This window comes from Orcinus orca, chromosome 15, assembly GCF_937001465.1.
Source record: "Orcinus orca chromosome 15, mOrcOrc1.1, whole genome shotgun sequence".
NCBI classification, from domain to species: domain Eukaryota; kingdom Metazoa; phylum Chordata; class Mammalia; order Artiodactyla; family Delphinidae; genus Orcinus; species Orcinus orca.
The window spans coordinates 39,410,348-39,437,742 of record NC_064573.1 but is presented as its reverse complement, the minus strand read 5'-3'; the positions used below and the strand labels follow the sequence as shown (position 1 = coordinate 39,437,742).

The following is a 27,395-nucleotide window of genomic DNA, read 5'->3' as shown; positions in this document are numbered from 1 at the left end:
TGTTTTTTCAAGTTTATAAAAATCACAATACCAAAAGGAAAATGTTTCAGAGTACGTGTTCAGACAATTTGTATGAAGAAATACAAACTGCAGGAAAAATACTCTTTCTAATCATTAGAAAAGATAATTTTTTTAAATCCAGAGATACTGTGTAACATTATTATAGTAACAAAATTGCAAGAAAATAACATCCAAAGTTGATAGTATTATAAGGAATCTGTATATACATATAACACTTTTGGAAAGAAGTTATGAGTAGTGCCACAAAAAGTTCTTTCCTTTAATTCACTTATCTCACTCCTGGAAGTTCACTCTTAAAGCAAAAGTGAAATATTGTATATATGAACATGGTCACTTAGTATCTTAATAGCAAAAATATATAAGAAACACAAATGTCCAGAAGTCATTTATTAAGAAAATTGTTAGCTTAAAATTATTAAATATGTAGTCATTAGAATTATTAAATATATAGTCATTAAAAGTTATTTTTGAATACTGTAGAAATATTTGAAGTACTTTTACATGTGGCAAATATATAAAAGTATGAATGGAAGAGGGATGGAAGGTTATTTTCAATAAGTTATAAATAAATATGATAATTATGATGCTAGCTTGGTAGGATATAGCAGGGAATTTTTTCACCATTGTCCTTAACATAATAGAATGTATTTTTATTTTAAAAACACTTAGTATACACTTGTTATATAATTGTTACCATAGCCCTCAAAAAAGAAGGTTTTAAAAGATTTTTAATTTGCTTTTATGATTTTAGGAAGACAGTGGTCTGTCCTATCATTGATGTGATCAGTGATGATACTTTTGAGTACATGGCAGGTTCTGACATGACCTATGGTGGATTCAACTGGAAGCTCAATTTTCGCTGGTATCCTGTTCCCCAAAGAGAAATGGACAGAAGGAAAGGTGATCGAACTCTTCCTGTGAGGTAACTGATTTGTCAAACATTTTCCCTAATGTGTTATTGGCAGGGGATTGTGAAGCATTGGGGATCATATTAGAAGGATTATATGTGTATTTTGAAAGACATGAAGGATTTGTGCACCATATATGTAGTTAAGAGCCATCTTTCATGTATATCATTATTTCAAAGAGGGATTTTTTTTCCTCTGATGAATTAATAAAATTCGAATTTTTCATTTCTATAAATCTAGTTCCTGTGAGAAATGATAGTGACATGCATATGTTTTCATTCCTATATGAACAATGTTTTGCACATCTGTAATTTATGCTTTAATTCAGTAGTTAGGGATAATAATATTTAACTTAAACCATCCCTTAATTAATTGTAAGTGCCAATATGTGAAAATAATACCTAAAACTGGGTAATAAAATGTAAAATGTAAGATTTTAAATTCAGATATGTACCATCTGATAAGGTTAGAAAAAGCTTGTTTCAAATATAAAAATAACTAGAATTGACAAAAGTATAAAAAAGGATTTCCATTAATGCATTTCTGCTTTTTCTTTTGTTCTATATTTGGTCTTATATAGATTTTTTTCAGAAAGGGATAAAAACCTTCATGCTATTCAGGACCTTTAGATAGAGACCTTGAGCCTTCTGAGCCATCCTAGGATTCCAGTTGCATCAGCCTGCTGCTTCTGTAGTAATTGAGAGTTCCTGCAGCACCAGGCTTTTTAGCCTTCTCCTCTCCAGGAGAGGAGAAGGCTTCCCAGATCTGTCTTCCTTTGAATTAAGTCCAGTTCTGACAAAGTTGAAGAGAGATTTCACTAATTCTATGCTCTTTCTCCCTAGCCAGCCCGAGTCCTTTCCTAGTAAAGGGACTTTTCCACTCTTTTGGTGACAGTTCAAATCACCATCTAAACCAGGGGTCACTAAACATTCCATACATGATTGACTTCTTTGAAAAATCTGATAAAAGCTTTGAGTCTTCTCTAAAGTGGGACTGGGGGTGGGAGGCAGGGATGCACATGTGCAAACAGAAGGGTTTACATACAAGTCTAGGAAATTTAGAGAGATCCCCAAACCTAGGTCAAGAAACCGCTGCACTAAATGATAATGCAGGGTGTCAGCCTATTTATTTCCTTTGACTCCTAAGATCTTAGACTTTCTCATTCTTTTTTCTCTTCTAAAATCAAAGTAAGTCCTAACTTCTTTGTGGAAACAACTGTTTCTACTGGAAAAGCAAATGCTGCCACCCTCACCAGTGCATGGAATGAGTATGTTTTAGGGTTACATAGGTAGCCAGTTCATCCTAAAATATGATCTCCATAGTGTCCTCTGTCCCTGGAACTTAATTACGGTCTCTTAGTTGGAACCCAATTTTTCTCCATATTCATTCTTCAAGGAAACCAATATTTGGTATTCATTTATTTAAATCCTCCTTCATTATCATTTCTCTGCTTAATTCTACCTATTCCCACCCACTCTACATACCTAGGCCATGTTTTGAGGCAGAGAATTTACCATACTTGGTGAGGATGATGAACTCCTTACTTAGGAGGAGTATATTGATTTTATTCTGAACTTCATCTCCTTCCTTAAAGGTTGAGGGAAAGGGCTTCATTGCTTTCCTCCTGTTTAGTCTTACATCTTTGCAATATTTGCCACCCCTTAGAACCCGGCGTGTTAGAGCTGCTAACGTGAGTCTAGTTGGTTAATGTGGTCAACTGCATTTATGGTTGCTTGGAACTATGGAGTAGATACACAGTCAGATGGAGAGGATTATGAGAAATAGCTTCAATTTAAGGAGTTTGGGGTAGAAGCTCAGTCAGGACCTGAGGATCAAGAAAGGTACTGAAGACAGTAAGAGCCCTTGGGACTGGGCAGGGAAGGGTGTCCAGGCAGAGAAGGATGTCCAGGTAGGAGCTGTGGCAGCACAACTGGGGTGCAGGTCCAGCACAAAAACAAAGAAAGCCCTGGGAGCCTGTGAAAGTTTCTGCAGAGTGTGAGAATAAGCATTTATTCTGTAGTTAAAAACAGTTATAAAACTACTTTTAAAAACAAAAACTGATAGTAAATTTTAAATTGTTACAATTAACGGTATAGTATTATGATTGAATTTCAGAACACCTACAATGGCAGGAGGCCTTTTTTCAATAGACAGAGATTACTTTCAGGAAATTGGAACATATGATGCTGGAATGGATATTTGGGGAGGAGAAAACCTAGAAATTTCCTTTAGGGTAAGTTCCCTTTGAAAAAAGTAATCTGTATAACCTCAAATATGGATATGCTTTAAATATTTATGTTATCTCTAAATAAAAATTAAAAAGTGAATTTAATATGAGTTTAATCAGACTTCACAGCCTTCAGCCCATAAAAAGTTTGGTGATACTATTAAAGGTTCATTATAAACTATTTTAAGCAAATAATTTAGTTAGATTACTAGTCCACCTGTAAAACTTATACAAGATTCCCCTGTTGTCTTTAATTTGTTACTTTCAAGGAAGTGATTCAAACTCTAAAAATAAACAAAAATAACACATAGTTTGTAGATGCTACTTTGTTACTTAACTGCCAAAAACATAATCTCACTTTCTTTAATATGCTTTGTCCTTCTGGTTTGAAAATTGTTCTCTTATTTAAACCTGGTCACTTTACCAGCTTTATATTTTTCCCCATAAAAAGAAAAAGGCGGGCTTCCCTGGTGGCGCAGTGGTTGAGAGTCCGCCTGCCGATGCAGGGGACACGGGTTCGTGCCCTGTTCCGGGAAGATCCCACATGCCACGGAGCGGCTGGGCTCGTGAGCCATGGCCGCTGAGCCTGCGTGTCCGGAGCCTGTGCTCCGCAATGGGGGGAGGCCACAACAGTGAGAGGCCCGCGTACCGCAAAAAAAAGAAAAAGGCAAAAGAATTCTGAAATTATTCTAAATGAATGGTAACCCAGTCAACCTTAAGTCTTATGCATTTCCTGTTTACAAAAAAACAACATATTTTTAAAATGACATAGTGTATTTCTGAAAATAATGAACTTTAGACACATGGCCTATAGTGGAAATCACACTGAACTGCGCTGAAGTCTAACCCAGCTAGCTTGCTGTGTTCCTGGTAGATAGCTTTGCTCTTTATAAAAGGAGAGGTTTGAACTCCAGATCATCTTGGAGATCCTACTTAGCTGTATCACTTTATGATCCTGTGAAAATGTTAAGGCAGGCACACAATATTTAACAAAATCAAAATTTTTCAAAGTGTATTTTAATTGAAAATAGATGTTTCACTTACGGAAAAATGTATTTTGAAAGGATAATTTCGTTAAGGATGTGAAACCAGTTAATGATCTTTCTTTTACCCCTTTTTTGTTTTTATTGTCACAAACACCATAGAGTGTGCTCTCACTGTCCACTGAATAACTCACGAGTAATCAAGTTTAGATTCCTAGGTTCTGTTTAATGTACAGGTTGTGACAGGTTTGGAGAAGGAGGAACAGATAGGACTCTGGCTGAATACTGCATGGTCAGAGTTTTTGACCACGAACCATATTAATAAATATACACACAACCCATAATATAAACATTTCATGAAACAGTATATCCTTGTTAGTACTGGTTGCAGTTCATCAAATTTGAATTTTATGACCCTTGTAAGAGTGACGGCCTGCAGTTAGAGAAATACTGCTGTGGACCTCAAGTCTTTTCTGTATTTTGCATTTACCTATCTTTCTGAATTTAACCTTCAACTTCTGGTTTGATCAGAACCAAAAATTGAGGAAGCACTGGCTTTGGGACCATATAGCAGGAGCTCCACTGTACGCCCTTGATTCTGTGAAATTCCAGCTATGAAACTCAATAAGATGTGAACCATTTTTTTTTTTTATAATTATCAGTGTTTAAAACTGGTCTTCTTTGCTGTTGTTTTCAGATTTGGCAGTGTGGAGGAACTTTGGAGATTGTTACTTGCTCACATGTTGGACATGTGTTTCGGAAAGCTACACCCTACACGTTTCCAGGAGGCACAGGGCAGATTATCAATAAAAATAACAGACGACTTGCAGAAGTGTGGATGGATGAATTCAAGAATTTCTTCTATATAATTTCTCCAGGTTAGCATTATCTTGCCTTAGAATTACAAAACTAACTTTCTTGGTCTGATCCTAATGCATTCTGAAGAGAGATAAGAAGGAGTGGAAGAGAACCTCTGAGCAGAGGCCAGACACCTACCTCATAAGTTGTTGTAAGGAGTAAAGGAAGTCACATACGTATAGAAGGTGCTTAGCAGAATGCCTGGTATATGTCATTAACAGTAACAATACATGATCCAGTCTTGCAGAAGTCACTATTGGTCCAGGTGCTTTCCATGTTCTTTTTTTTTTTTAAACCTAACTGCAACATTTAACATGTATATGAAAGCGTCAAGTATTTCACGGCCAGTGCAGAGCCCTGTAACATGCCTCCAGGGACTTCTCTCCTCTTCTGAGTTTTGTGGCAACAGCTGTTCCATCAGCTATAAATCTGCCTGGCATTGTTACCATCCCATCCTCTTCAATCACCACAAGACTGTGCAGTGGTAGCGCACACAATTCAGTGAGCTGTGAGAGAGAAACCTGACTGGAAACAATTGCTCTGTTTAACCTCTGTTTCATATTTGGGCAAAATTGGTCTTTATTTTTGTTTTTGCCTTAACAAATATTAAACTTTTCTGACCCCATATAACTTACATTTGTATGTAATATTATTAGCATATATATCATTCTCAGATAAATTTAATTTTTCTTTGAAAAACACATATATTTCCTTGTTTTATACTTTGGGAGGTGGATTTATGGTATGTCACTTGTGTAGTCACACATCACCAAAATGATACTACTTTTCCTGTTTGACTGGCTTTTTAGATGCAATATATAAATAGAAATGTGTTACCTAACGGAACATTAATAATTCAGTCACTTATTTCTTTTAACAGGTGTTACAAAGGTAGATTATGGAGATATATCATCAAGACTTGGTCTAAGACACAAACTTCAATGCAGACCTTTCTCTTGGTACCTAGAGAATATCTATCCCGATTCTCAGATTCCACGTCACTATTTCTCTTTGGGAGAGGTAAAAAAAACGTGTATGTGTGTGTATTCTGTGTGGTTATTATGTTCTCACTGATTTATAAAAAAGAATAGAGGTTACACTTCTAACAAGGGAGTACCTTCGTATTAAAGTTATCTCAAATGTGAGAAAGTTCTTGTTAGTTGAAGCAGTCTACTTATTAATTTTTTATCATGTTATATTTTTGTTAAAATAAGCATGCTCTACCTCTCACCTTTCACAGTTGGACTTTTGTTACAGTATATTAGTGTCTTTGATAGACTTCTTATTTTAACAAACTGGCCCATTTAGTTGAAACCATATATTCCTAAAGCTAATGTTCTAGCATTAATTAGCCCAAATTAAAGTGTGAGGAACTTCAAAGTAAAGATAAATTGTAAAGAACTGACAAGGAAACTTGAAAGACCATTTATAATAAGTTGTATTTTTAACACCCATTTATTTTCCCTTGGGAGTCCAAAATCTCAGTGTGGGCATGGAGGTTGGAAAGACTGTTGGTTAGCATACTTATCTCTGATGATGCCTTTAGTCATTGCTCTTAGAATTCAGCAGCAGATCTTCTTGAAACTGAAATAATTTACTTATTAGTGCTTATAATTAGCCGACACAATTAGTTGTGCTTTGGAGTTTGGCCTTTTTAATCTTTGTGGGTGCCCATGGTATAGGGTCTGGTGTGAGAGAGTCTTGCCTTCTTACCTTCTGGTATAACTACCAGGATGGTCACAAGGAAGTATTTCTTGTGCCCTGTCCCACTGTTTTCCTAGACTGTTGATAGCCGTTCTTTCTGGTTCCCAGCCAAAGCTGTGCTCTGTGTGTAGGAAATCTAGATGGGTCCTTCTCTTTAGTCCAGGGGTCTGATCAAGTCAGGGGTTTTAGTAGTTTCATAGGGCTGCCATAATAAAATACCACTTCTGGCTTAAACACAGAAATGTATTGTCTCACAGTTCTAAAGACTAGAAATCCAAGATCAAAGTGTGGGCAGGTTTGGTTCCTTCTGAGGTCTGTGAAGAATCTGTTCTCTGCCTCTTTCTAGCTTCTAGTGGTTTGCCGACAGTCATCGGTGTTCCTTGGCATGTAGAAGCGTCACCCTGATCTCTGCCCTCATCTTCACATGGCATTCTCCTGTGTACGTGTCTGTCCCCAAATTTGCCCTGTTTATAAGGACACCAGTCATATTGGATTAAAGCCTACCCTAATGACCTCGTTTTAACTTGATTACCTCTGTAAAGAACCTGTCTCCAAATAATGTCACATTCTGAGGTGCTGGGGGTTAGGACTCCAACATGTGAATTTGGAGTGGGGACACAATTCAATCCATAACAAAGATTGAGCTAGGTGGGGCTGGGTTGCAGTTTTAGGGAAGACTTAGTTCACTTCTGGCTCATGTATGTTTCTTGGAGGGGTCTTGTCTCCTCAACCCTGAAAGTTTTGCCTTTCTGAGGTTTTGAGATTAGTATACTTTAGCCTCCCACCTTGTTCAGTGGGGGGAACCAGTTGTTATTTTTTCAGGTCTTCTGTCTAGCAGGAATTTGTCTCCTAAGCACCAGGAGATGTGGAAGATTTTTTTTTTAATTTTATTGAAGTATAGTTGCTTTACAGTGTTGTGTTAATTTCTACTATACAGCAAAGTGATTCATTTATATATATACACACACACACACACACACACATTCTTTTTCATATTCTTTTCCATTATGGTTTATCACAGGATATTGAGTATAGTTCCCTGTGCTATACAGTAGGACCTTGTTGTTTATCCATCCTATATATAATAGTTTGCATCTACTAATCCCATACTCCCTATCCCTCCTCTACACCCCCCATTGGCAACCACAAGTCTGTTCTCTGTATCTGTGAGATTGTTTCTGTTCTGTAGATAAGTTCATTTGTGTCATAATTTGGATTCCACATATAAGTGATATCATATGGTATTTGTCTTTCTCTTTCTGACTTACTCTGCTTAGTATGATAATCTCTAGGTCCATCCATGTTGCTGCAAATGGCATTGTTTCTTATGGCTGAGTAGTATTCCATTGTATATATGTACCATATCTTCTTCATCCATTCATCTGTCTCTGGACATTTAGGTTGCTTCCATGTCTTGGCTATTGTAAATAGTGCTGCAGTGAACACTGGGGTGCATGTATCTTTTCAAATTATAGTTTTCTCCGGATATATGACCAGTTGTGGGATTGCAGGATCATATGGCAACTCTGTTTTTAGTTTTTTGAGGAACCTCCATACTGTTTTCCATAGTGGCTGCAGCAATTTACATTCCCACCAACAGTGTAGGAGGGTTCCTTTTTCTCCACACCCTCTCCAGCATTTGTTAGTTGTAGACTTTTTAATGATGGCCATTCTGACCAGTGTTAGGTGATACCTCATTGTAGTTTTGATTTGCATTTCTCTAATAATTAGCTATGTTGATCATCTTTTCATGTGCCTGTTGGCCATCTGTATGTATTATTTGGAGAAATATTTATTTAGAGCTTCTGCTCATTTTTTGATTGAGTTTTTTTTTTGCTGTTTTTGTTGTTGTTATTGAGTTGTATGAGCTGTTTGTACAGTTTGGAAGTCCTTGTCGGTCACATCATTTGCAAATATTTTCTCCCAGTCCATAGACTGTCTTTTCATTTTGTTTAGGTTTCCTTTGCTGTGCAAAAGCTTGTAGGTTTGATTAGGTCCCGTTTGTTTATTTTTGTTTTTATTTCTATTGCCTTGAATGACTGACTTAAAACATTGGTATGATTTATGTCAGAGAATGTCTTGCCTATATTCTCTTCTAAGAGTTTTATGGTATCATGTCTTACATTTAAGTCTTTAAGCCATTTTGAGTTTATTTTTGTGTATGATATGACGGTGTGTTCTAATTTCATTGATTTACATGTCGCGGTCTGTCCAACTTTCCCAATACCACTTGCTGAAGAGACTGTCTCTTCTCCATTGTGTATTCTAGGCTCCTTTGTCAAAGATTAATTGACCGTAGGTGTGTAGGTTTATTTCTGGGCTCACTATTCCGTTCCGTTGGTCCATATGTCTGTTTTTGTGCCAAAAACCACACTGTTTTGATTACTGTAGCTTTGTAGAATTGTCTGAAGTCTGGGAGAGTTATGCCTCCTGCTGTATTCTTTTTCCTCAGGATTGTGTTGGCAATTCTGGGTCTTTTATGGTTCCATATAAATTTTAGGATTATTTGTTCTCCTTCTGTGAAAAATGTCATGGGTAATTTGATAGGAATTGCATAAATCTATAGATTGCTTTGGTAGTACGGCCACTTTAACAATATTAATTCTTTCAATCCAAGAGCATAAAATATCTTTCCATTTCTTTGAATCATCTTCAGTTTCCTTTATTAATGTTTTATAGTTCTCAGCATATAAGTCTTTCACCTCCTTGGTCAGGTTTATTCCTAGGTGTTTTTTTTAAATGCAGTTTTGAAAGGGATTGTTTTTTTTTACTTTCCCTTTCTGATATTTCATTGTTAGTGTAAAGAAATGCACCCGATTTCTGTTATGTTAATCTTCTATCCTGCTACCTTGCTGAATTCGTTCATCAGTTCTAGTAGTTTTTGTGTGGAGTCTTTAGGGTTTTACATATATAGTATCATGGCATCTACATATAATGACAGTTTTCCCTCTTGAGATGTGGAGGATTTCATTCTCCCTTTTAGCCACAGCTTCCCATCCACTGACAGCACAGCAAATGTCCCATGAGGGGAATGGCCTCGTATTTGGGGCTCCTCTGATTTTTATTTTGTCATGCTAGCCTTCACATAACCAGCATCACTGTGCTCTTTCCTTAAGGAAAAGGCCCTTTGGGGCCACACCCTGTCCTCAGCCTGCACCATCAGCAAATGTCCTTACTGAGGAAGACATCTGGTGATTGTCAGCTCACCTAGGGAGGGCTCTTCCCTTTCTGGGATTATAGTTCACCTCACCCTAATTGCTTCCATTGCTCTCTAATAGACTCAAAAATAGGATTTCTGCAATTTAGCTGTTTTTCCCTCTACTTGTTGGAGCAGAAGTGTTGGACTACTATGTGTTACTACTGAGAAAGTGCTTTTCCTCTTCTTTACTACAGTGCAATACCTCAAGCCAGGGGGCCATAAAGATTCTGGTTCTCCTTTCTTAATAATCTTCTAATTCCCCAAGGTCCCTCTTTTTATTAGGTCAAGGCAGTGATTTTCAATTTTCTGATTACAACCCAGAAGTGGTTTATAAATCAATTTAGCTACTTATGGCCAGCATTTTTTAATAGCTTAGGAAATACTGTATGCAAGTGCATTGCTTATAGTAAAGAAACTTTGTTTTTACTGGGTCTGTCTGCAGTTCATTGCAAATCTTTATAAACCTTTAAATTATAAAATTGACTTTTTGAAGGCATGTGAATCCAAATAGAAAAAAAGAAAAACTCAACACTTCTGTGACAGGAATTGATAGCAGGGCAAAATTTTCTTTGTAAGTCACGACAGGGAATGTTGATTTGTGTGGACAGGGCCACATCCAGGTCCCACCCCAGGACTGAATCTTCCTGACATTCAGGAAAAGTCGGCCCCCCCCACCCCCGATCTGCAGGAGGTTGTCACTTCTTCCTTCCTTTCATTCATTCAACAAATATTTGCATACGGACTATTTGATAGATACTATTTTAAGTACTGGGAATACAGTGAATAAAATAAAGTCTCTGCTTTTGTGGATCTTACAGTCTCTGGAGAAAGACAGATTTTTCTTTTTTTTTTAAAATATTCACGGTGTCAGGTGGTGGTAAGGACAAAGGGGATAGAATGACTTGTGGGCGGGAGTGGTGGTGCTCTTTTATGTGGAGTAGTTGAAAAAATCCTCTCTTATAAGGTGATTTTTGAGCAGAGATCTGAAGGAAGTGAAGGAGCAAGTCAGATGAATTTCTGGGGAAAGAGTGTTCCAGGCACAAGGAAAACAAGTGCAAAGGCCCTAAGACAGGAATGTACTTTGGCACATTCCAGAAGCAGCAGAGAGGCCAGTTGTCTGGGTATAGTGGACAGGGGGAGAGCAGAAGAAGATAAGGTCAAGACGTAGTGAGGGCCAAATCACATAGAGCTTGTAGGCCATAGTAAGGACTTTGGGTTTTGTTCTGAGGTGGGAAGTTGCAGGGAGAGATGAGCAGACTTTCACTGAAAAGGATCAGATTGTCTGCTATGTCAAAAAGAACTCTGTGGGAACAAGAGTAGAACTGGTGTATTGGTGAAAGGAAAAGAATAGCCAAGGATTATATTAAGATTTTGACTGAGACTCTGGGGCAGTGAAGTTGGCCTTACTGAGATGGGAAGGCCTGGAGAGCAGGTGCAGAAGGCGCTCAGCAGTGCAGTCTGGGACATGTTAACATTTGATCCAGGTAAAGATAGTGGATAGATATTTGCATTAAAAAACCTGCAGCTTGGACAAAAGTTTGCGATGGAGATCTAAAGTTAGGGGTTGGCAGTATATAGGTGGTTTTTAAAACCACAAAACTTTATGAGAGCACCTTGCGGGGGGAGTGAATGTATTGTAGATGGACAAGAGGACTGAGGACCAAGCCATAAAAAACTCCACAATTTAGAAATTGTGAAGGTGAGAAGGAATCAGCCAAAAAGACTGAGAAGGAGAGAGCATTGAAATAGGAAGAGCGGGAATTCCCTGGCAGCCCAGTGGTTAGGACTCTGTGCTTCCACTGCAGGGGGCACAAGTTCTATCCCTGGTCAGGGAACTAAGGTCCCACAAACCACATGGCATGGCCAAAAAAAACAGTTACTATTTCTGAAATAGGAAAAGAACCAAGAAAGTGATGCCCCAGTAAGTGAAGGACTTGCTTCAAGAAAGAGGGAAGTGATCCATCGTGTGGAACACTGCAGAGAAAGGAGGGAGACAAGTCCTGAGAACCAGCCGTTGGATTGGTGAGGGAGACGCTGTCAGGAGGCTCCATCTCACTGTGTCAAGTGGGTTCCGGTGGAGATCGGTAGGGACGGAATCTCTGATGGCTTCACAGGAGATCAGGAGAAGAGGAAGTGGAGATCATGAGTGTGGATAAGAAATTTTGCTGTAAAGCTGAACAGAGAAATGAGTGGTAGCTGGAGGGGTAAATGGGGTTAAAGAAGGTTTTTTCTGTTTATTTTTACTAAGATGAAACTGTGCTGATGCCAAGGACACAAAAGAGAAAATGTGAAGATAGAAAAGAGCCACCGCTTGCAGGAGTCCAGGAGTCACGTTTAGTAGGTGGGGGAATGGGCTGTGGTGCACAGTGGAGGTAGAGGCTGGAGGGTGGGCAGTTCATCCACGCAGCTGGAAGGAAGTGGGGGCCGGGGCCAAGTCAGGCAAATTGTGGGTTGAGAGCTGGAGGCTGGTAGTTTGAGGTGGGAGTGTGAGGGACTTCTCTGGTGAGCTTTGTTTCTTCAGCTGAACACAAGATCGTTGGCTGAGAGTAAAGAGCGGGTGTTGGTGATGGGGGAAAGAGGAGGAGATGTAACGTGGAAAAGTAGGATGCGGTAGAGCAGCTAGATCACAGCGGGGAGCTGCGCGGTGGTGAGTTAGAAACTGATCAGCCTGGTTGCAGTGTCTTCCAGTGCCAGAGCGAGCACAGACTCCTTGTTTGTCCTTGGTAGTTCCTAAGGCTACTTCATGGTTGACCTGAGCTCCCTGCCTCTGAACTTTGTTGTGGTTTAAGGAAGTCACCTCAAACAAGCGAGGGTATGCGGAGTTCCTTGTCTCATTAGTGAGTATCCATTCCCTTTGCTGGGGCCTCATTCCAGTCAAGAAAGGCCCAGTGTGGGTGATGCCATGGGAAGATTGATAGCAGTTGCTTGCCTTCAGAATAAAGAATGAGGAGCTTTTTTTTTTTTTTCAGAACTGACCCAATTTTGGACAACACCTAGGCATTGTTAGCTAGGTCAGAATATAGGCATATTACAAAGAGCCACTTGTCTAACACACAGTAGATGATTGCCTAGGCAAGCTTGCCTTTTACCTGCCTCTTGCCAGCCGGCTTTCTATATAAGAAACAGATTTTACCCTCTGTGGCCTGCTTGTTATTACCTTAGTAACTAAGCAGCTGGTCTTAAGCATTTATGTCCTTAATACTAGGCCACACTGTCAGGTCGAAGCTCTGATTTTGGGACTGGGGTTGTTCTCGAGCACCAGCCAAAGTGCAGCTAGGGAGCTTGTGCTTGTGATAGCTCCACCTCTGTGAGCCTTCCTTTGCTAGGACTGGAATTTAGCCTATCAGGTACCTCTTGTCATGTTACAAGGGCCCAGGGAAACCTGAAGTCATAGGATTTTAGAGCAGAAAGGGAAATCGGAATGTGTACATTTAGCACGTCTGGCTCCACAAAGTCTGGCTCTCATAGCTCCTGTAGGGACCTGGAACTGAATAAATGTGTTTCGTTGTGATATCTAGTTGTTGTTAATTCAAGAGGTGAATTGTCTAAACAGCAGACACAGAAAGCAAATAATCCAGACTCTTAACAGTGTAGCCAGGCTTATGGACTGACCATTTACTTTTCCACCCTAAAATTTACTGAGCATGAACTTTATGTCAAGCACCAGTCTGATGCTTTACAAATATTAACTCATTTCCCAGCACTCTGAGATAGGTGCTATTTTCCCCCACTTCACGGGTAAGTAAATTAAGGCACAAATAAATGGTTTAAGCAACGTGGCTCAGGTCACAACCACAAAATGGAAGAGACAGGATTTGAACACAGGCAGTCTGGCTTGAGAGCTTGTGCTGTTAACAACTAACACTCATACCCTTTCTCGTATCTAACAAGTATTACCCTCACGGCAGAAGGGGAAAAAGTAAATCTAGATTCCGTAATAGTAGATTCTAAGAATCCTTTAACTGCTTACATTGTCTACCCTAATGAAGGTGCCAGGATTCTGGAGGAGACTATAGCAGAAACCAAGAAACTTAGGCTCTGATTTCTTGCCTGGTTTCATTCCTGGTTTCCCAGGAATGAGTGCATTCACAATCATCAACTCATAAGGTTGAAAATAATATTTTAGTGACAGCTGTTGTACACCTGAGTTAAGGAGAACCAACAGCTATTGTGGACCTACTAGGTGTCGGTTTCTGCTGGGTCTCTGTATGTGTTACCTCACTAAGGGATCTCAGCAAATGTGAGAGAGAGTGTTATCCCTGTTTTACAGATGAGAAAATGAGGTTTGTGCAGCAACATTTCCCACTTACTATGTTCTAAAGAATGCTGGTGTCTGATATCTCTCAAGGTGCCTGTTAGAAAGGCAAGGGATAGGGGAGGAGGGGTGGATTTTATGGCCAAAAATGTTTGGGAAATGCTGCTTTATAAAAAGCAGCATTATATCCTTCTGTACTATCAGTCCCCATCCCTACCAAGAGTCTATGTTAAAAGGCTTTGAGAAGTCCTTCAGTAAAGAAAACCTATTCAAATTTGTTAATCTGGTATTTCCCAAACATACTTGATCACAAAATCATTTTTTCAGTGGCAGATACTGAAAAACAGTTTATTCAGTTGTTCAAATCATGGTTTTGGGAATAACTGTCTTAGAGTACTGACCTGCCAAGGTCGCATGGCAGGTGGAGCCGGGCGTGAGGCCCAGCTCTGCGTGTCCCCCAACCCTGAGCCCTCATGCCTACCCATCTGCCTCCAGACACCTTGAAAGTGCGGCTATTTTCCCCTGACTGCATCGTTCATATATTGTTATGACTTTTTTTAAGTGTCAGATTTTGAGTAACCAAGTCTGGTACCTATTTCCATTCCAATATGAACATTGAAACAAGTATTATCACCACCATTCCATAGTTCACTAGAAAGCCGGTAATTGGTTACATAGCCTTAAAGCTGTATAGAATTACCATTTTGAACATCTGATTCAACTTTTTTTTTTAATGTTCCTAATTTTTCCCTTCCGCAAAGACTCTTCAAAGTTAACTCCCACTGAAGAAACCTATTAAATGATCTCCTGCCTCCTGACATCATAAAGAACAGAATTGTTCCCAAAACTCACCCCTAGTCATCCTGGTTTTTCATTTCCTTCAAAAATCATCTCACACACTCTGTAGGTGAGGTAGCCCACATGTATTACTACAAAGGAGGGGGATATTCCCTGAAAATTGTCTTCGCTAGCAGTCTAACATGTGGAAAAACCAGCCTGAAGAGCAGCTCAAAGATGCCACTTTATGCGTTGAGCCAGACAGAATCCTCTCTGCCCAGGGACCAAACATCACAGCTCCCCTTCTACAGAAGGTCCTTCCTCACCGAGTGTGCGGGGCTTCTCTCCACCCCTCCCCTGCACTTTGGAGAAGTGCCATCAGGCCCCACCAGAGGCCCACCCACTCTCTGACCACCCGTCTCAGCTGGGCCACGTCTTGCTGATCAAGGTTCATTGTCACCAAAACAGTTGTTGGGAAGTAATGGTTTCCAATCCTTGGAGAACTCTACTTTTAACATCTAGTTGTCAGTAGTATCCTCAAGGGTTGGAGGCTCAGATCTCTTATGTCAGAAAACAATCCAGAATTGTTCATAGGAATGGTGTAAGGGTGGTATAAGCTGTTACAGGTAAAACTCATAGAACAATGCCTAGTGCAGAGTAAGTGTAATTTATTTGCTGTAATTTTTAGCAACATCAGTTATGGAAACAGAATAGCCAAAGTTGATTTATTATAAGATAGTTACTGAGTGATAGGAAGTCCAATTACATTTGGGGAGAATTTTATTTTTTATTTTTTTATTTTTTTGCGGTACGCGGGCCTCTCACAGCTGTGGCCTCTCCCATTGTGGAGCACAGGCTCTGGACGCGCAGGCTCAGCAGCCATGGCTCACGGGCCCAGCCGCTCCGCGGCATGTGGGATCTTCCCAGACCGGGTCACAAACCCGTGTCCCCTGCATCGGCAGGCGGACTGTCAACCACTGTGCCACCAGGGAAGCCCGAGAATTTTATTTTTTTAATTTTTATTATATTAAGTTTGATAAAAGATAATTATTTAACCAAAAAAACCCATTCCATGTGAGAGGGAGAAGCTGACAATAATGTTGGTTCTTCCCTAATCATTTCTGTGACATTTATCACCTTTCTTGAGAAACCTCTACATCTATATTTGAAAGAAAAAAATTGATGAAAACAAAGGACTGGGGAGTTTGTAACTTTTTCAAAAGTATAAGGAAATAATTGTTTTATATGAATATATGAGATAAAGACTCACCTTGTCAAAATTTGAACTAAATTTTTTGTCAAGTAAGATAGCCATGATCATCAAGTATTAATTGATTATCCATTAAGGTGCAGAAAGGTGTGTTTTATGTAAAATTGTATCTAACTATAAAACCTTTTGTAAAATCTATTTATGAGGTAATAGGTTTCTGCTTTAAAATAACGGATAAAAAGATGATGTGCATTACGTGGTAAAAGAATTCCTGGATACTGATGTGATATGCTACACCCAGGAAAAAAAGGCCTTGTGATTTCCAGCTTGAATAATTTGACAGCTTGTGGGATTATTAATAAAACTAGGGGTATCAGGGGAAGGGGGGAATATATGGAGGAATGAAGATGGATGTTTGTTTTAGGTAGCACTCCTCAGGGTCAGGGGTGGAGTGGCAGGGGTATGTTGAAATATTCAGGTGAAGAAGTATTAGCATTAAGGAGTTGGAAAATCCTGTTTTTGCATGAACTGAGTTTGAGGTTTTGATGGAATAGCCAGATGGAGTTGACTAGCGATAAGGTGGCAGCACAGAATTATTACCGTTTCTGAGTCCACTACGTGCTAGACTCCGAAGTAGGCGTGTGGATGCACTGTCTTACCCAACCTCAACATAGAGCTGACTAGTCTCTCTTAGGAAATTGTCCTCAGAGGGTTTGGATCATTTGGACTTAAACCCAGGCCTCTCTTTTGCCAAAGCCCCAGTTCTTATTCTGATCCTCTGGGAATAATACAGTTATTCATACTTATGCTATTGTATCTTTATAAGAAAAAAATGCATCTGGACTTGTTAGTGCCTTATTAAAATAGTGGAATAATACGTAGACTATACATGTTTATAAAAATAAATGGGTTATTTGTGCTTTTAACTTTCCCCCCAGTTTCTCTCTCACACACAATTACTCCTTTTCTATCTACATGACATGACAGATATAGTTTGTCCCACTTCTCCCTTCCGGCTTACCTGCTGACAGTACCACCCATGACAACAGATTTAGAACTTTACAAATGTCTATTAATTTGCCATATGCTTTTAAACTGTAGTGGTTCAGAGGAAAAAAATATATCAGTGCTTAAAATATTCTTCCTAATTCAGATGACTGATTCAACTTTTTTATGTAACTGACAAGTACCTAATGGAAGAATGGTGTTTACACTACACACCATGCTTAGGCTTTCCAGTTAAGCCAAGTTCCAGGTTCTTTGCTTAGAAAATACCCACCTTGGGCTTCCCTGGTGGCGCAGTGTTTGAGAGTCCGCCTGCCGATGCAGGGGATGCGGGTTCGTGCCCCGGTCCGGGAAGATCCCACATGCCACGGAGCGGTTGAGCCCGTGAGCCATGGCCGCTGAGCCTGCGCATCCGGAGCCTGTGCTCTGCAATGGGAGAGGCCACAACAGTGAGAGGCCCGCATACGGCAAAAAAAAAAAAAGAAAGAAAGAAAATACCCACCTTGAGCCTCCTAAGTCATCAAAGTAGTTATCAATAGTAATGCCCCCTTATCTTGGTGGCAAACAGTGTCCACAGGGAGCTGTTAAGTTGCTTTATATTATTAGGCAAACTAGAGCTTACTGAGTTAAATACAAATCATAGAAGAACAGTTTGGGATGAAAGAAAGAAAGAACTTAAAGGATTTCTCCATGAAACACAAAAATTACTTATATAAATAGTAAGACCTTTCTAGATCACAGAATCTTAGATAGCCAGACAGTGATTTTTTTTCCTTCCCAACTCATAGCCCTTACCTAAGGAATTAAGAGATTTAGTGGGAAGTTTAGATTGATTTTAATGTGTGTTAGATATGTATGTGTCTGTCTAGTTAACCTCTCTAACTCGTGATATTTTTCATTATTCATTGTCCCCCTAGATACGAAATGTGGAAACAAATCAGTGTCTAGATAACATGGCTAGAAAAGAGAACGAAAAAGTTGGAATTTTTAACTGTCACGGTATGGGAGGTAATCAGGTGAGTATTTTAGTAAAGCTTTAAAGGGGTAATTTTTGGATTTGTTTTCATCTTCTTCCTTTTTTATTTCATGACATCATTCAGGAAATATTTTCCTACCTTTAAAGAGAAAATAATAAAGACTTTAGGAGAATAGAGCCTTCAATCTAATGATTATTTTTTAAATGAAACATTTGTAAAAGGCCCTTTCTGAGAACTGTGTTTACATTGTTGTACGTGAGATTTATTCTGCCCTTTTTAGTCAAACAGGTGACAACCCTTGACAGTACACTCCGTATATACAGAGAACTTAAGATCATTTTTTTTTCCTCTCTGCAAAAATAGTGGTGTCTTTTCTGAGTTATTTATTCTCCATTACACTAATAAAGTTCAAAAAGCATGTATCTTGAAATACTTGTCTTTTTCTCTGCCAGATTCTTGGGCATATAAAACGCTAATTTATTTTGCTGTTAAAGCTTATATGTGTGCATTTTTGTTTTTCAGGTTTTCTCTTACACTGCCAACAAAGAAATTAGAACAGATGACCTTTGCTTGGATGTCTCCAAACTTAATGGCCCAGTCACAATGCTCAAATGCCACCACCTAAAAGGCAACCAGCTTTGGGAGTATGATCCGGTGGTAAGTTATCCAGTTGAATATAGGAATAAAATTGGGTGTCATTGGGTGTATTGTATAAAATATTTTATATCTAGAAGAGTGAATTCTTGTGGAATCTGCATATGGATCAAATTGTTCTTATATTCCAAGAATTGACAGGAAAAGCAATATACGTAAAATAAACATGTTTTAATCTCTCCAGTAATTAAATTAGAATTGCCTCCAGTCCCTGGGTCCTTGTTGTTACTATGTAATCACTCTTCCCTCCGTATGTCCTTAAGCTTTGCCAGCCACTGTGGTAGAAATGGAATGGTTAAGTAGGCTTTTAAAATTACCGAATTAAACACTGAGGTAAAAGGTGAGATTTAATTAACGAAATTCTCTGGCTCAGTGATTTTTCAGTGACATATATAATAAAACTATTTGTCTTTGCTTTCCTCTGGAGCCACTCCCTCTCCCCACCTGCTATATGTTGTACTCAAATAGCGGTACTTAAAAGCAATCAAAGCATCTCCAGTAAACCTCTCTTCCTTTCCTCATACCTGGCTAACCTCCCAACTTATGCTGTTTTGCTCTATGGTTCTGGAACCAGCACCAGCATCTTCAATATATCTTTCTCTGGTTCTTTTTCTTCCGCTTACAAGCACTGGTTTTCTTCTTCATGTTGGGACAGACTTTTGCCTATTTTATTTTGTACATACCATCCTACTTTTCTCCTGTGCCGTATGATGGCGAGTGAATGGCTGGCACTTGTGCCTCTGGTTCTTCAACCTGGCTTCTGCCTTGGTCTGACACTATATAGAAACAGCCCCTGGATGCAAAGCCAGGACATTCTCGTCTCTTTTTCTTAACTTCTCTGTAGTATTTACTATTGCTAAGCAGATGCTCTTTTAAAATCCTTGTATCCATTGGCTTTAGATGCACTACTGTCTAGTTTCTTCTCTTAGCTTTTTCTCTACTTCTTTTGTCTGCTTGGCTCACTCTGCTGCTTCATTCTACCCCCTCAATGGAGATGTCCAAACCAAGTTGTGACTTTGGCTGTCTTTTCTCCGTATACTGCATCACATACAAACCCTGGTCTACTTTTCATCTTCGACCAGCTATTCCCTGAACGTATCCTGTACTTTCCCACTTTACATTTAAGATCATACAGTTCCATCTGCCTAACAAATCCTGCCTGTTCTTGAGAGCCCAGAATTGACATCACTTCCATGGATCGCAGCCAGAAATTAGCTCTCTCTCTGTCTTAATTACAATTGTCTCTGACCCCTGTAATTCTGTGCTTCTTTGTAGTTATTTATCTACCAGTCTTTTTCTCCACTATTAGTTAGATCCTGGAGGGCAAAGACCATGTTTTATAAATCCTGGGTCTCCCTTCACAGTATCAAACTATAGTTAAAAAAAAAAGTGTGTGTGTGTGTGTGTGTGTGTGTGTGAGAGAGAGAGAGAGAGAGAGAGAGAGAGAGAGAGAGAGCGAGCGAGCGAGCGAGCAGTAGCTCAGTTAATATGACTGTTGGAAGTGGCCTGAATATTCTGTTGCAGGGTTTTCCATGGTGCATGCCGTTGCCATTTTGGATGTAGCTGCCCCAAGTCCTGCAGGATATATGGCATCTCTGAGTCCAGACAGTAAATGCCAGTGGCACCCCACAGTCATTGTGAAGCCAAAATATTTTGAAAATTAAAAAGCCTCCCAATTGTATATGTTCATTGAAGAATGATGGTATGTTTAATTAGGTAATATAAACCTATTTATAGTAGCATGAACAAATAGTGGTTTAGTTTTTTCTTAAGTCTGGATGTAAGTGGCTTCTGGCATGGATTCAGTGATACAGTGATGTCAGGGATAACATTGCAGCAATATTCTTGGCTTTTTCTTGTGGCCTCTAGAAGGCTGCTACAGTGCTCACCATCACACCCAACTCAAGACAGGAAGAAGGGAAGAGGAATGTTGCACTACTGCGTGAATTGCTCTTTATCAGGAAAGCCAAAGCTTTTCCTGGATCCCCTGCAGCAGGCTCTGCTGTGCCCCATGGGCCAGAACTTCATCTCATAGTGATCCCCCAGCCATAAGGGGAGGCTGGGAAAGCAGGCATTTGCATTTCCAGTCTTTATGGTGTGATGTGGCCAGGAGACAGGGAGTGGGAATGGCCATTGGCAGACTGTGTATAAGATACACAGTCTACCACAGCAGTTATTCAGAAGTAAATGTTTGCTTAGAAATTAAGGAGCTAGAAGTGATTTAGGATATTTTGAAAGAACCAGTTATGAGTGTAAAGTTTTAAAACCCCTGGAGCACTCTGCAAGGTGTCTTCACTGAGATTAAATTCTAGTATTGCCGGCTGGGTTCTCCCAGAAGCAGACTCCACTCCAAGGTTCGTATTCAGGATGTTTATTAGGGAGCATCCTTTAGATCAACACCTGTGAAAAGGGAGACAGAAGAATTGGCAGAGGGAGGAGTCAAGCTGTGATGTGGGTCCCACAGTCTGAGCTGACTGCACAGGGAGCTCCGGACGGCCCATCAGAGTTGTCCTGCCTCCATCAGTTGAAAACTGCAGTCTGGAAGAATAACACTTATGTCAGTAATGTATAATCTAAAGTCATGAAATCTTAGATTTCAAAGGAACCCTAGAAATAAAATTCAGGACATTGTTTTTAATACATGTAGACATTGAAGCCCAGAATGGAAGTTAATTGCCCAAGGTCACAGAGCAGGTAAATGGTGTTACCAGATCTCAGACAGACCTGGGATTCTTAATCCAGGATTCTTTGCACAATACCATACTGTCTTCTATTAAATTTGTATATTATATCTTTGTCTTGTTTATAGTATACATTGCAGAGAGTTTACGACACCAGGCTCTTTTGCTTTGACTACTTGTAGCTGTCCTTTCTGGAATGAAAATGTAGATTTTAACACAGTTATATCTAGAGATTAGGGGTAGAGGGCGGCAAATTATTTTTTTTCTAGGTTGCAGGTGGACTTTATGCAATGATAACTATAGCTTTCATCCTCCTTTCAGAGGTTACAATTAGCCTGTTGCCTTAGTTACACTCTTTCTGTGTGGAAACTAGTCCATGCTGATGGATCCTCTGCTGAGTACGGTGACCACAGTCCCCACGAGCCACAGAACTGTGCCCCTGCTGTCAGCAGCCAGAGAGCTGTGTCTGGAACAGGGCTCTTCACCAGAGTCCTGGTCTCCTGAAGGGATGTTAGCTTCCTGAAATTATAGGGATTCTGTCTTAATTTTGAGCAGTTAAATACCCAGCATGTATCAATAACCTCTGTCTTTGTTACAAGTTTATTTTAATGATTCTCAATAAGTGAAATAATGACATTTTTAAAAATTAGGGTGATAAAGACCAATTTCCCAACTAAGTTTTTTGTTGTGCTTTTTTGTTTTTATTAATACTGACAGTGGGCCTGATGAAGTTGGCCACTCAGAGAAGCTTTGAAGGGCCTTCTGGAATGTTTGGGGGGTTCTTTTTAAAGTGCTTTGTTTTTGTCTTACACATGACCAAAGGCCTTAGCAGCAAGCTGTGTGCTTCGCTCTCGGGGCTGCCAGACTGTGTCCGCGGCTGCTCAGGATGTTGTATGAGTGCCTCTGAGCTGGGCGGCACTTTCTGTTCATTATCTTAACATTTCCGCACAGCTCTAGAAGCATTCTTGTCCCCATTTTATAGATGAGGGACCTGGGGCTGAGAGAGGTTTTTGCTCAGGGGCATATTGTTGACATGTGACAAATCTGGGGTTCACTACAGAAATGTCTGACTGCAAAGTGCATCCCCTCAAAACAAACTACACAGCATCCGCATAAAAGTAAAAACAGCCCCAGCCATGCTGACTTTTCCCGGTCTTTTTATATATGTATGTATGCATGTATGCATGTATGGCTGCGTTGGGTCTTTGCACAGGCTTTCTCTAGTTGCGGAGAGCGGGGGCTACTCTTCGTTGCGGTGCGCTACTCTTTGTTGCGGTGCGCAGGCTTCTCATTGCCGTGGCTTCTCTTGTTGCAGAGCATGGGTTCTACAGCGCAGGCCTAGTAGTTGTGGCGCATGGGCTTAGCTGCTCTGTGGCATGTGGGATCTTACCGGACCAGGACTCGAACCCGTGTCTCCTGCATTGGCAGGCAGATTCTTAACCACTGCGCCACCAGGGAAGCCCTTCCCGGTCTTCTTGTTATGCATTTATTGGAGCTAAAGTAAAGTATCTAACACTGACCCTTCGATATTACTGAAGTCAGTGTTGAGAGTAAACTGTGACATCTGCGAATGTGCACTGCCTTTTGCCAGCTTCCACATGGAGCATAACACAGAAGTGACTGAAAGCTAAAGTAGCTGTATTGTATACAGTCATTAGGTTTTGCTTTGTTTGAAGTTCAAATAGGTATAAAAGAGGCCTTATGAAAGTGAAATGTTCCTTATGAAAATTAAATGAGATAAAAGAATTACATTAAAATAGAGCCGTGAGTAAAAATGTGTGAATAAACATATTTCCTTATAGTTACATACTTATTAGGATAACGCTTAATGCAGATTCCTACACAGCTGCTTTGGAGTTCTCCACCTGACCGGGGCTTGGTATCGGATTCATTAGTATGGTCAGTATGTGTCTGTTAACTCTCATCTGTCATGTTCTTTTGAAATTATCCTAAAAATCAGCATGACAGCATCAAGTCCGGAATGCAGACAAGTAGAGAGGAAGGTATATAGCCACATCTGTCAGCCACTTATTAAGGACTGTTGTATAAATCTTACGATTTCGAGTCTTCAAAAAGACCTGAGTTTCTAAAGACTTGAAACTTGGAATCACAGAATTAATTTGAAGAGCCTTATCATGGGAAAACGAAGCAGTTTTGAGATAGCTTTTTGAAAATAGGTTGAGGATCCTAAATTAGAAATCACTAATCTGATCACTTTTTTAGGAAACTGAAGAACAAAAAAGTAAAATTTCTCACAGTATTACAGAGCTTATGGCAGAATTGGGACTTAGAATTGAGGTCATCTGACTGCAAATCCAGCAGAATGCACTGTACCCCCAGTGCCTTTCTCCCCCGACATAGCTTTTAATGCTGTCTTTACACAGGTACATTTCTCCATTGTCTTAAGTAATCCCTTTTCTACAGAGGAATTTCATAATCACAAAAAATGGTTGAGGTGTTTTGGTTTTGTTTTCCACTTTCATATTAAGACTTCTTTCCTGTCATTTTCAGAAATTAACCCTGCAGCATGTGAACAGTAATCAGTGCCTGGATAAAGCCACAGAAGAGGACAGCCAGGTGCCCAGCATTAGAGACTGCAATGGAAGCCGGTCCCAGCAGTGGCTTCTTCGAAATGTAACCCTTCCAGAAATATTCTGAGACCAAATTTACAAAAAAAGAAAAAAATAAGGATTGACTGGGCTACCTCAGCATACATTTCTGCCACATTCTTAAGTAGCAAAAAAGGAAAAGTGCTTTCCTCCTGCAGGATGTAAGGTTTATCAGCCATTAAAACTTAAACTGCTCTCTCTTTCACTAGCTGTGAACCGGCCTTCCTGTCCAAGGACGTGAAACTACGTTAGTAGCGAGATTGTGCACACTGATGTTTACAAGATTAAGAGTCTTTCATCAAGAATCATTGTAAAGAAAGAATATTCAGACTGAAACAATCTACAAAATGTGCTTTCCAGAGAGCTGCACCTTTTATGGTTTGCTTGCACATCAGTCATTTCTGCTGAATGTGCTGTTATAATGAAGAGATGTCCAAGATTTTTTTTCTGATTAGAACTGGTAGCCAGTATATTAAATATTGATATAAAAATAAATGAAAAAGAACTGGAACCAGATTCAGAATCATGAAAACATTTTTACAATTAAAAAGACTATATTAAACAGGGTTTAAAGGAAATTAAAACAGAACTATGAGAAGTACAATTTGTTATAGTATAGTATCAAATTTCTATATAGATTTTATACCTCAGTGGGGGAAAATAACTGATTCCAATGACATTTCATTCTGTTTTCATCTGTGATAGTCATGGATGCTTTTTTTTTCCTTGGGGTGCTGAAATTGAGCTGAAAAAGTGGCTCCTTGAACGTAGTTTTAATTGCTTTCTACAGTTGTTTTTTTTATTTGGTTTGTGGGCTGTTGGAATTGTAATTTTTAATTGCCTTCAAAAAATGGAGATTTAAAATAATGTCTGGTTTCACTGAACAAGTTTGATATCTCAGTTGCTCTTGGGTCAACTGGCTTATAGACTTTCTCTCACACACAAATTTCTTATTAGATTTTCAACTTCCTAACTTGATTCAACTGACTATGTTTAATACCCAAGATTCATACTACTGTACTACAGATTTGTTTTCACAGCAATAAATCTTCTGTTCTTTGTTTATGATTCCACTCAATAGACGGCCTGCAGAAGTGATTTATTATTTGGGTATTTGGAGATGATACGTTTGATGGTTTTTTGGAAAAAACTTTTTTCACTCCATACTCAGATGTGCTTCATTGTCAAGTGCATATTTAGATTAGGTTCTTGAATTGTAATGTTGATCTGCTGCTTTTTTTTTAATAAAATTTGACTGAAAATGTTTAATTGGCATTTTTTAATGAGTTAGCTGAAGAAGTGCAACTATTATTCCATATTATTAGTCCTGCATTTCTTCCCTAAATTGCATTTAGGTTAAATCTGTTTTATTTTTCTGATTTTTAATACAAGATAACCTGAGTATTGATTAAAGTTGAGTATCAATTAAATTGTTTTAATTATCGAAAGAAAATCTGATTGTGACATTTTTCCTGATACGTAAAGCAGTCCATTGGCAAAAGTGCATATATTTTTCTTCCCATTTGTAAGATTATATTTAATGATATTTTCTTTGTCAAAGGCTCTCACTGCAGGCAGTGCTATTTCTTGTGCCTAAAAATGTTGTTGCATCACTAATGATGCTTGCCAAGTTGAGTGTACAGAAAGTTTCTCATATCCTATTCGTTAATATCAAGCACATGTGGATGCTTTAGGGTGAGGCTGTAGTACAGAATGCACAAATTTTGTCCCCAGGAAATCTGAGACAAAGGAGGTGCTGGATGGGGTTTTTTTCCTATTCCATGAGCTGTGTTAATGCTATCTTTGGTAGGCCTTATGCTTGAATAAACCAGATGTCTAATCAATAAATTATTTTCATGCTCAGAATTTCAGGTTTTTGTACTCTAGTGTAGGTTGGTCTTATTTCTTACTGTAAGAAAACTTAACAGCAATGTAATTTAAGGTTTTGTTGTGTTTTTTTAAGAGGGGGATGTGAGTGATTTAATTCTTGGTTACTTTTAGAATCCAATAGATAATCCCATTGCCTTTATTTTTCTAATTAAAGAATTCCTAAGTACTTTGAAAATATAAAATATTCCTGAATAGTTTTGCTTTACATTGGTTTTATCTGAAGTTAAAATAGATCTCTGTTCTTTATAGCTCTTTGTAGATTAGGCAGTGTGCTAAACACTGTTAAAAATTAAATTGGGAAGAAAGGAATGAATGAAGAAGAAAGCAAAGGATGAAAAGATGGGATTATTACTTGACTAGTGAATAATTCGTAAATGTGACAGTTAAGGACAATTTGAATCTCACCAATCTGTTCACCCTACTCCAATCCCAACCCATTTTAATATGTCTTTCTGTTCTAATTGGGATCTTGAAAAATAGTACTTTGTTCACCATTCTGCAAATAAAAGGCAGCATGTAGGTCATGTCCTCATTTCCCTATTCTACATTCAGCTGAAAAACAAAGGTTTCTCTGTAAAGATTTGGTGCTGTCTCCATTTTTTAAGAACTATACCAAGAATAAATTTAACTCCAGAATTACATATTCTGCAAAGGAGAAGGAAATCAGAAAGAAGGTAGTATTTCTGAGGTGATAACTGTAAAAAGAGGTATACAAAGAGTGAATCACTTTTTACTGTTCAGAAAATCAGATGTTTCCAATTATATGACACTGCTCCTATTCTCTGATTTCTTGAAGTGTTTGCTTGATAAATCTATCAGAACTGATAATTTTGCAGGATATGAGGCAAAACTCAGTTGGACTGTCTATACACTAGCAACAAACAATTGGGAATTAAATTTTAAATATATAATTTATCATCAAAGAAGTCAAATACCTCAAAAGTAAGGTAACAAGAGAGGTGCAAGACTTCTACCCGGAAAACAACAAAACATTGCTGAGAGAAACTGTAGAACACTGCAATCGATACATTATGTTCATGAATTGAAAGACTACATACTGTTAAGATCTCATTGCCCACAAATTGATCTACAGATCCAATGAAATCAAAATATGAGGCTTTCTTGTAGAAATTGGCAAATATACATGAAATGCAGCAGACCCAAAATAGCCAAGAAAATCTTGAAGAAGAAAAAAAAGTTGGAAGACTTTACTCGATTTTATGACTTGCTTTAAAGCTACAGAAATTGAGTGTGGTACTAGAGTTAGGACAGACGTAGATCAATGGATAGAATAGAGAGTCCAGAAATAGATCCACACATATGTAATTACTGACTTTTCAACAAAAACACCAAGCAATTCAGTAAGTTGTTATGGAATGTGATTTCAGTTGGACCTGGAGTAATGATACCTGTATGAGAAAACACCAAACATTGATG

The 27,395-nt window shown here is 38.9% G+C and overlaps 1 protein-coding gene across 4 annotated transcripts in view; it reads left to right on the top strand.

The window, feature by feature from the left end:
• GALNT1 (polypeptide N-acetylgalactosaminyltransferase 1) overlaps positions 1–26,538 on the top strand; it is a 208,833-nt gene extending 182,295 nt beyond the window's left edge. For all 4 annotated transcript variants that reach the window (XM_049697984.1, XM_049697983.1, XM_049697985.1 and 1 more), the window contains 7 exons: positions 773–943; positions 3,045–3,162; positions 4,837–5,017; positions 5,878–6,017; positions 18,065–18,163; positions 18,647–18,781; positions 23,971–26,538. In XM_049697984.1, coding sequence (XP_049553941.1) covers positions 773–943; positions 3,045–3,162; positions 4,837–5,017; positions 5,878–6,017; positions 18,065–18,163; positions 18,647–18,781; positions 23,971–24,117 — 991 coding nt within the window. In that variant the 3' untranslated portion in view covers positions 24,118–26,538. The remainder of the gene's footprint in view (positions 1–772; positions 944–3,044; positions 3,163–4,836; positions 5,018–5,877; positions 6,018–18,064; positions 18,164–18,646; positions 18,782–23,970) is intronic.
• Positions 26,539–27,395: the final 857 nt, after the last annotated feature.